Source organism: Diadema antillarum, unplaced genomic scaffold (genome assembly GCF_040938485.1).
Source record: "Diadema antillarum isolate AM-2024a unplaced genomic scaffold, OU_Dant_1.0 seq00000250_RagTag, whole genome shotgun sequence".
Lineage (NCBI taxonomy): Eukaryota > Metazoa > Echinodermata > Echinoidea > Diadematoida > Diadematidae > Diadema > Diadema antillarum.
In genome coordinates, this window is record NW_027271294.1 from 270,268 (window position 1) to 280,535 (window position 10,268).

The following is a 10,268-nucleotide window of genomic DNA, read 5'->3' on the forward strand; positions in this document are numbered from 1 at the left end:
GCGGCCCCTGACATAAGAGCTGGATTTGTGCGATCGTCATGTGAATGGCAAAGGTCAAGAATCCAAAGAGCGAGCGAACTTGATCAACATAATTTTATTCAAAAGACGGGTGGTGAGTGCGGGAGAGATTCCCAGGGTACAGCTATGTGAGGTCATAATGTCAAGCGATTACAGTATGTGATAGAAAACGGGCCTCCAAAAGAAGTGACAACTAGTGCGGTAGTAAAACGCGCGTTGTTAACCGAGTCTACGTCTGCACATTATTCTATCCAGAACATCAAGATCGAAGAAATCAAAATGGTGGTGACGATCTATGTCGATTTGCTTTCCCAGCCATGTCGAGCTCTCATCGTTTTCCTGAAGAATTCGAAAATTCCCTTTGAGCTCGAGAACGTGGAAACACTGGAAGGTAAGTATACATATAACCAGGTTATTATGGAGTAAGTGAAATGATTGATTAAAGTTTGATACTGACTCGTGCATGTATAAATGCAAGCTGAAACTGGACATTTAAGTCATTATCTTGTTCAGAGTAGGAACCTTCTTCTTGTTTTCTATCTATCAGTCAGCATGCAAGACTGATTTGTACAGAGAATTTCGTATAGCGAAATGTTGTGAATGAAAAAAAAAATAAAAAAAATCATTTGGATGTGAAGTAATCCTTTGCCGGTTCAGTGCGACAGTGGTTGCTATATACACTGCCACTGTACTTGAATTGTGCCAGATCACATGTCGTGAATGAGTGCCATGATTTGGTGTATGTGTGTCCATTGTAGTCCGGGTATTGCGTACTGTTCAAAGAAACAATGTGGAATCACGTATAGAATAACTGAATATAAACTGACTCTGTATTCTCACAACACTAACAGACGATGAAACAAAGATTTTTTTATTTTTTTTTAATTTTTTTTTTGCAAGAGGTAATGAACATGAAGCAGAAACCAAACAAAAGCACAAAAAAAGATGCTGTTAAAGTCAAAAGGTATAGGGAACAGGTGTATGAGGGTTAAAAAAAGAAGAAGATATTACATTCAGCAATATCATTGATCTCCTTTACCATTAAAATTTTCTTTTCCTCCGTACCAAAACTTACAAAAATGTGAGAATAGTAATTTGAATAGCTATATGAATAATGATGTACGGATATCAAAACTGATGTTATCATTATGACTGTTGTCATCAACCATAAAAATTGCCATGTCAAATTCCTCTGTTAAGATAATACATTCAAACAATAATCGAAATTGTGTTTCATGTGATTATTAAAGATTTTAACAAAAAAAAATGCACTTGTGGATAGAGCTTGTTGTATTATATTTTTAGTTATGATATATGCAACCCAAAGCATGCACAAAGAGCATGTAATCACCAGAAAGTCATTTCTTTATAGCCAAACACACAATGATAACACTCCTGCAGTACTTCTTGCCTTCCTATTAACTCACTCAGCTGTCTCTTCATTAAACTGGTATGGATGGCATGGTATACCAGAGGTGGGTGACTGTTACTGACTAGGACCCTTGGATTGCATAAAAGTCGAGATCAAACATAACTCAGAAAATCAAGCGTAAATCTCTGAATGCCCAATTCTGATTGGTTAATAATGGACCTATCGTATGTTTGATTTTATGACTTATGTTTGATTGCAGGTCTAACTTTTACTGTATGCTACAGGTAGGACCAAGGTCACTTATCTACATAAGAAAATAATGATTGATATATATATATATTTTTTCCCCAATGTATGTATTAAAAAGCTTTACACACATTTGTTCATATTTTACCCCATCTGACAAATAAAGCAACAACTCCTAAAAAAAATTCTTCTCCCATCTTAAATCACTTTGTAAAGAGCTGGAGATACATATTTTGTGCATTCTGTGCAAACAACCATGGTCTACACATAAAAAAAAAAACAATTTGCCAGACTCTGCTTTAAGCTATAGCTCCACATTCCTGCTTGGATTGTGTGTATGACACATGATCTGTGTGTACTTTTTATTGTACCTGGGCCCTGTTTCATAAAGCTGTTCGTAAAGTTACGAATGACTTACGAGCGACTAGTGATCAGTTCTTGTGCTGAATTATTGAAATAAGTATTGGTGTGCTATATAAGTATAGCACATCAGAACTGATCACCAGTAGCTTGTAAGTTGTTCGTAACTTTACGAACAGCTTTATGAAACACCCCCCTGGACAGATTACACAAGTCACACATACTTGTGATATAATATGAATAATGAAAATCCCAAAGTACTGTACTTTGTTGAGCTCCTCGAGGCCCCAACCACCCCAGACCTTTCTTGCTTGTCTTCTGTCTCAGTATACTTAACTGTGTTGAATGCTGACATTATCACTGAATTATTACTAAACCCACAGGAGAGCAGAAGAGGCCTGAGTTCCAGGCCATCAATCCAATGATGCGAGTCCCTGCAATGAAGGATGGAGACTTCTGCTTGTCTGAGACGTGCGTACATGTTTTCTGATTGATAACCTCAATTGTGTTTTCCCCATTTCATTTCTGTCTGCATATACCAAATGTTTTATTTTTCCCTATAAAAGACTTTTTTCCTTTTACACCTCAACCTGTATTCCTCATCATGCAGTCTGCAATTTAAACACAAGAACAATATCTCTGTTTAGTAACAAGCATTGTTATGGTAAACAGATCAATGTACTGTGGATTATGTTGGTCACTAAACTTTACAACTTTGTACCAATTCCTGATTAATGGATGGCGATCATAACCAGTGCATACAATTTTTCTGAAGTTTCTTGTAATACACTCCATACCTAAAGAGAAATTTTCTAATTTAATGTTTTAACTTCAGAATCTTGTCGACTTTGAATGTCATTTGTTTTAACTCCCAGGAAAGATTCTCTCATTCTCTCCCAAAGTTTGTATTTCTTGTGGGATTATGCTATCATATATTTCTCATCTTAAAGCAAGGACAGGGATACTGTCAATGTGTAGAAGTTGGAATATATAAGTTGATGATAATATACTTTATGGTCGTCATTGACAGAGTTGCAATATTCCGGTACCTGACGGCGAAGTACCCCAATGACTTCCCAGACCACTGGTACCCAGCGGACATTGAAAGACGAGCCAAGGTGGATGAGTACATGGCTTTCCACCACCAGGGTGTCCGGGAACCTCTTGAGGCTGTGGCTGTGGAAGAGGCAGGTGTTTGAAGACATTGGCCGGCAGTCATAGTCCGCTGTCATATACATAAGGATTGAGAAAATGCAGCAATATCAATAGAACACATCAGTGAAAGTTTGAGGAAAATTGGGCAATCCATTCAAAAGTTATGATTTTTGAAGTTTGTGCAGAGTCACTAATGCATGCATGAGAAGACTACTACAGTGTATGATGTCACATGCATAGAATGATATAAGGAAAATAGAGAATTCCACAAAATTTCATATTTTTGAAAAAAAGTACACATTCCCTGATATTCCTTGATATTGCTGCATTCTCTCAATCCTTATGTATATGAAGATGGACTTGTCCTTTAATGCTCTGGCCCTTTTTTGAAAGACACTATGAGCATGAAGCTTGATATGGGGATGTCTTTAGTTGACACTGGAGGAACAACAACCTTTTGCAGTAGGCTAGGGAAAGGGTGAGCTGTACTGTTTGAGACCGGAAGGAGTGGTAATGTGGCTCTGTGTATAGGGTTAATATGGACTTTCAACATTTTAGTAAGGTCTCTATACATACTTTTTTTAGGAGGATTTGTGAAGGGCCTTCAGTGCTGCATTGTTACAAGGCAGGGCGATACACCTATATTGGCCATCTTTTGTAATCTGTGTCACCATAAAGTTAAAGATTGGCTATCCTGCATGACCGCTCAATGTGCAAACTGTAGTCATTTTAGATATATTGGTAGTCAGCACTGTGATCGCCCCCTCCATACTGGCCTGAACTTGGTTGACATCATTCTGCATAGAGCCATTTGATTCCAAGTTTAACTGGACATCTGATTCATGTTTCTGGGATGAGAAAAGTGATGTGGATCATGTGAATCACTGAGCTCCTTAAAAACCCTGTGTAATTTTTTAATGATGAAGATATATAATTCCAAATTAGTCAGTACAAGATTTTCAACATGAAAGCACCTCCATGTGAAAGTTCAGCATTACAATGGTTATTTCAATAACCTTACATGATATCTTATTGGACTACAATGACCTCGCATAGGTCATATAATCGCCCAAGTCCGAAGGTCTTTGTCCTTTACTCTTTAAATTCTATTGATGTTAATCCCTCATAAGTCAAATTTTCTCCAAATCGAAGCTATTTCTTCAGGCCAAATAGATTCGACTTTAATAGGCAAGGTTGACGGTAGGCCTATACTTGTAACCTATGTCCTCTCAACCATGCTCTTGCCTTGGCATTACCATTGTATTCCACCGATAGGTGTGGCTCCCAATCCTCACAGGGAAACCAATCTCTGAGGAGGCAGTGACTAAGCACCTAGAGACGGCTAGGAAAAAGATGGCTGTCTTCACTGACGTGTGGTTGAAGGATAGATCGTATCTCCTGGGAGATGAACTGAGCTTTGCCGACGTGCTTTCTGTTAGTGAGGTAAGGTAATCCAAGATGGCACAACAAACCAATCAACTCTGCATGCCTGGATTCTATTGCTAGTATGGGTTTGCCGGGATAGGTAGTTGTTATGCACCTTGTATGTACAATCCGTCATTATTTCTGGCTCTGTGATGATGCTTAGTGAAGAAGAGATCAAATAACAAACACCCTTTCCTTTTGCAGATAAGATTGGTAGGTTGTTTTAAAATAATAAAATCTTATATTTAGATTTTAGTCATGGCAGTTAAATTAATGAGGAAGATGTTATAAATGGTAGCAGCATGTTGATTCATAGAGTGGAGCATTCCATTCATTGTTTGCTTTGTGAGGATAATGAAGCAGTTGGTTAAATGTTCTATTACAGAATGAAATAGATTGTTCAATTTTAGCTTTGTCATCGTACTCTACAACTATCAAACAGAAGTTTTAGACTTACATGATATAGGGATTTGATCAGCCTACTCGAGTAGAGATCATTAGCAAAATGCCACGAAAATGGTATGTTCACAAACAAGAGTTCTTAGTCATATTGAATGATGATTCTTTGTTGATAATTGTTCATATTTTGTTTGCAAATGGAATTCTTTATGATATAAGTATCAGTCAAATCTGTATATGGTGGCCACCCAAGGGAGATATACAGTGACTTTTGTAGTCGGGTGGTTGCTAGACAAGGTCTTTTACGTGGCTTTTCTCTCAGGGGAAATTTTTTCAGTGGCTGATATGGCAGGTGACCACTATAAACAGGTGGCTGCTAAGGCAGGTTTGACAATATGAACAAGCCCATAGGCAGCTTAATCAGTGTCCTTTATATCACATCTCTGTCATCTTTCTCACATCTCTGTGACACAGTTGGTTCAGAACACCATGTCTAGAGCCCCCGTCATTGAGGACAATGACACCGTGAAGGCCTACATCGCTAGAGTCCGGGAAAGACTGAATCCAGAGTTTGACGAGGTCTTCGAAACAATCTACAAGAGGAGAGACAACTTTGTCGAGCAGAACAAGAAGTGATCTTGTGAAAGATACTGCCCACTGCCATTGACCAAAACAAACCTGATGTGCTCCTTCGATGGACATATCAACAAATAGCTCAAGAACAAACTGTTCATGTTTTAGATTCTGTACAGATGGTGCATATTGATTATAACAGGTCTCACCTCCCTGATTATAAACATGTTGCACATGTTAACGTTTTATGGAGAGTTTTGGTATGTTTTTGTCCCCGCCGAACGAGTTCGAGCAGGGGACTATGAAACGGGCTCCGTACGTGTGTGTGTCCGTCTGTCCGTCCGTCTGTGCGTCTGTGTGTGATCAAAATGTTCAAAATGCTACTCCTTCGCCATTTCTGACCCGATTTTGATTCTGTTTGCTTTATATGATAGCACTACATGGGAGCTTTGAAACTTCTATACAGAATTTCAGTTGTGACCTTTGACCTTGACCTTTGACCTATATTGTACATTTTGCTTCAAAATGCTACTCCTTCGCCATTTCTAACCCGATTTTGATTCCGTTTGCTTTATATGATGGCACTAGGTAAGGGCTTCAAAACTTCTACACAGAATTTTGACCTTTGACTTCTTTGACCTTTGACCTTGATTTTTGACCTATATTGTACATTGCCTACAAAATGCCACTCCTTCGCCATTTCTAACCCGATTTTGATTCTGTTTGCTTTATGTGATGGCACTAGGTGAGGGCTTCAAAACTTCTACACAGAATTTTGACCTTTGACTTCTTTGACCTTTGACCTTGATTTTTGACCTATATTGTACATTGCTTACAAAATGCCACTCCTTCGCCATTTCTAACCCGATTTTGATTCTGTTTGCTTTATGTGATGGCACTAGGTGAGGGCTTCAAAACTTCTACACAGAATTTTGACCTTTGACTTCTTTGACCTTTGACCTTGATTTTTGACCTATATTGTACATTTTGCTACAAAATGCTACTCCTTCGCCATTTCTAACCCGATTTCAATTCCGTTTGCTTTAAGTGATGGCACTAGGTGAGGGCTTCAAAACTTCTACACAGAATTTTGACCTTGGACTTCTTTGACCTCTGACCTTGATTTTTGACCTGTATTGTACATTTTGCTACCAAATGCTACTCCTTCGCCATTTCTTACCCAATTTCGATTCCGTTTGCTTTATGTGATGGCACTAGGTGAGGGCTTCAAAACTTCTACACAGAATTTTGACCTTTGACTTCTTTGACCTTTGACCTTGATTTTTTACCTATATTGTACATTGGCTACAAAATACTACTCCTTCGCCATTTCTCACCCGATTTCGATTCCGTTCGCTTTATGTGATGGCACTAGGTGAGGGCTTCAAAACTTGTACATAGAATTTTGACCTTTGACTTCTTGGACCTTTGACCTTGATCTTTTTACCTATATTGTACATTTTGCTACTAAATGCTACTTCCGGCGGGGACATATATTACGCACTGCGTAATTTCTACTTTTCCTTGTTTTAAGGTCTTACTGGATGTAACAAGAAGATTTGAAAACATTTATAAAGAAATATAGTGTCTTGTTATTGCTTATGTGTGAGCTACATAAAACATACATTCCACCTATGAACATGGATAATGAAATAATAACATACACTTAAAACAGTAAAATTGCACTACTTGAAGGACCCCAAGAGCATAACCTATAACTAGTTGTGATTTCATACATTCCCAAGTAGGCCTACAGGTGTACATCAGTCTGCTTTGAAGTTATCATGAGCTCTCGTGATACATGTATATTCAAACATATTAAAGAATGAGAAGATGTGAGAAGCTACAGTTGATATAGAGGACAATACAAGATTCAAACGTGTCTGAGAACATTAATATTTCATATTGTGTTGCATGCAGTCATTAAGAATCATGTTATGTACTGTGGAAATGTAGAAATAATACTTCAAATTGTGTTACCATAAAAAAAGAAAGAGCTCCCCCCCCCCCCCAAGAAAAATACCTTGTTATGAGTTAATTACCCTCAAATGGAAAAAAGAGCAAAAACATGTGTAATGTATAGGGAGTGCTATATGATGCAATGCTCAAATTTGTCAGTATGAACAAATTCAAATAGCATCAAGACGCAGTACTTACCATCTTTTCAGTGATGTTATATTGTGGTGAAGATACACAAGAAATAAAGTAGTTGGCCCTACTATCATGTAGTTTGTTACTAGATACAAGAAATAAAGTAGTTGGCCCTACTATCATGTAGTTTGTTACTAGATACAAGAAATAAAGTAGTTGGCCCTACTATCATGTAGTTTGTTACTAGATACAAGAAATAAAGTAGTTGGCCCTACTATCATGTAGTTTGTTACTAGATACAAGAAATAAAGTAGTTGGCCCTACTATCATGTAGTTTGTTACTAGATACAAGAAATAAAGTAGTTGGCCCTACTATCATGTAGTTTGTTACTAGATACAAGAAATAAAGTAGTTGGCCCTACTATCATGTAGTTTGTTACTAGATACAAGAAATAAAGAAGTTGGCCCTACTATCATGTAGTTTGTTACTAGATACACAAGAAATAAAGTAGTTGGCCCTACTATCATGTAGTTTGTTACAAGATCAATCATTTGAGAGCATTATGATTGATCCAATCAGCTGAAAATTATGCAGAGAAAATAAGATACTGCAGTGTAATACAATGTAGTTGCCATTTTAGTATTGACATGCATATGTGCCATGAAAGTGTACATTATAAGATTGAATTTTGTAAATGTCTGTTCTTGTTACGTTTTCACTTCATACTATTTGTCATTGTTTCCTTTCAGTTCAGTGATTGCTTCTATACCTCTTTATTAAGTTACCCTTGAAAAAAATGAACCCTAGCTTGCCTAATGTATGGTGTGTACTTAATTTGTTATTAGAAACGAATTGGTATGACATAAATCCACAGTCGTTATCATTAAGATTACTCTGTGATGTTATATTGCATTGAAGATACCCAAGAATGGGATCAACCTTTCGTGAGCATTATAATTGATGCAATCAGTCGAAAAATTCTGCAATGAAAATATGATAGTTGCCTTTTAACTAATGATGTGCACATGCACCATGGAAGTGTAGGTTATAGATTAAGTATCATAGATGCCTGGTTCTTGTTGCATTTCACTTCATAATCTTTGTCATTCTTTCTTTTCCATTTAGTTGTTTCTACCTCTTATTTCATATGGAAATAAATTCATCCATCCATTTATTCTGTTGGCAATATGTTTTCTGTATCAGCTGTTTCCTCAGCTTGCCTTTGTTTCGATACCACCCTCAGTATGCCCAAAACTGAATAAGTGGGTTATTCATATAATGAAAACAAACAAAAGGAAACTGACCAGAAACAATTGATTTATTAGTGACAACTACACATATCTATTTACCTATATGTAAATATAGGTAAATATACAACAGTAATTGTGTTAGGAGTGAATGACTCCCCTTCTCTGGGGAGTCATTCATTCCTTAGGCCCTATAACAATTAGGCGTCAGTTAAATTATATACTTCCGACACACACACACATACACACACACACACATATATAAATGTGTGTATTTATTATATATATATATATATATATATATATATATATGATAATAATACAGAACATTTATAAGGCGCATAATGCGGATGTTTCTAAGCGCACGATTTACCGGGAAAATTAATATTTAGACCAAAATAATACAAAAATACAAATACAAAAAAAAAAAAACAGTGTATAAATGCGATAAGTACTGAAAAATCAAAATCAGTGTGCACCTCCATCGACCGACCCACAACTGGACCTTTCCAAAGGATTATATATAGGATTATATACACATATAATATACAATGTAAATATGATTATATGAAACACGTTTAACCGCTCTCTTATCCCTCGTGGTAGCATTTGAATCATGCTCTCCACTATCTGCTTTTTTATTTGTTTTTGTTTTTTTACATTTCTATTAGCTGATATGATAGAACATTAAAGGTATTGGTTACATTTGAAACAGTAATGTAGAAATGTTTGGTTTATCACATTTGATGCATATGTGTAGCTCAGTTGTATCACAAAACGTCCTACCATATATAAAATTTGCAGTAAAACCTAAAATATAAGGAGCTATCACTATTTTTCTCAATAAACTAACTGTAGACGGTTATTCTGGAAACAATGTTATCATAACTATTGTTCACATTTTGTATATTTAACAATACTTAACATCGATTATTTAATGATTAAAATTATCACATTGGTTGTTTCTATCCCTAACTCACATCTTAGAACTATTTTGAAGGACTAATGCTGGGTTTTTATGTCATCTGCAACTGTAAGTAATGCCTTTAACTAATCTAGAATAACCTATTTTATTATATTAAATGGGTTAGTCAAATACCGGTTAGTGATTGGCTAAACAGAGTCACGTGATGGAGGTACATTCGTTATGTTCGCCCATGGGCGAACATTCTTGGTAATGTTCTCCCATGGGAGAACATTTTCACGTAACAAATGACAGAAGGCCATGTAGGACCGGTCACCCCAAACCCCCTTAACTAATCTACTATCTTTGGGTCACCCACGCGCGCACAGTGAATTTAGCTCTGCATGCATGCTCATACACTGTAACTACAGCCCAGTCGCTGTGTACCGCACGCGATTTTTTTTTCCGTAACCCTAA

At 36.8% G+C, this 10,268-nt stretch overlaps 1 protein-coding gene across 1 annotated transcript; it reads left to right on the forward strand.

Moving 5' to 3' along the window:
• The first annotated feature begins 163 nt into the window (after positions 1-163).
• Positions 164-5,801, forward strand: LOC139729684 (glutathione S-transferase theta-1-like). Its single transcript, XM_071640614.1, has 5 exons — positions 164-409; positions 2,380-2,467; positions 3,027-3,183; positions 4,427-4,594; positions 5,450-5,801. Exons 1-5 carry the CDS (start codon positions 298-300, stop codon positions 5,609-5,611), a joined length of 687 nt encoding a protein of 228 aa, XP_071496715.1. The 5' UTR covers positions 164-297; the 3' UTR covers positions 5,612-5,801.
• Positions 5,802-10,268: the final 4,467 nt, after the last annotated feature.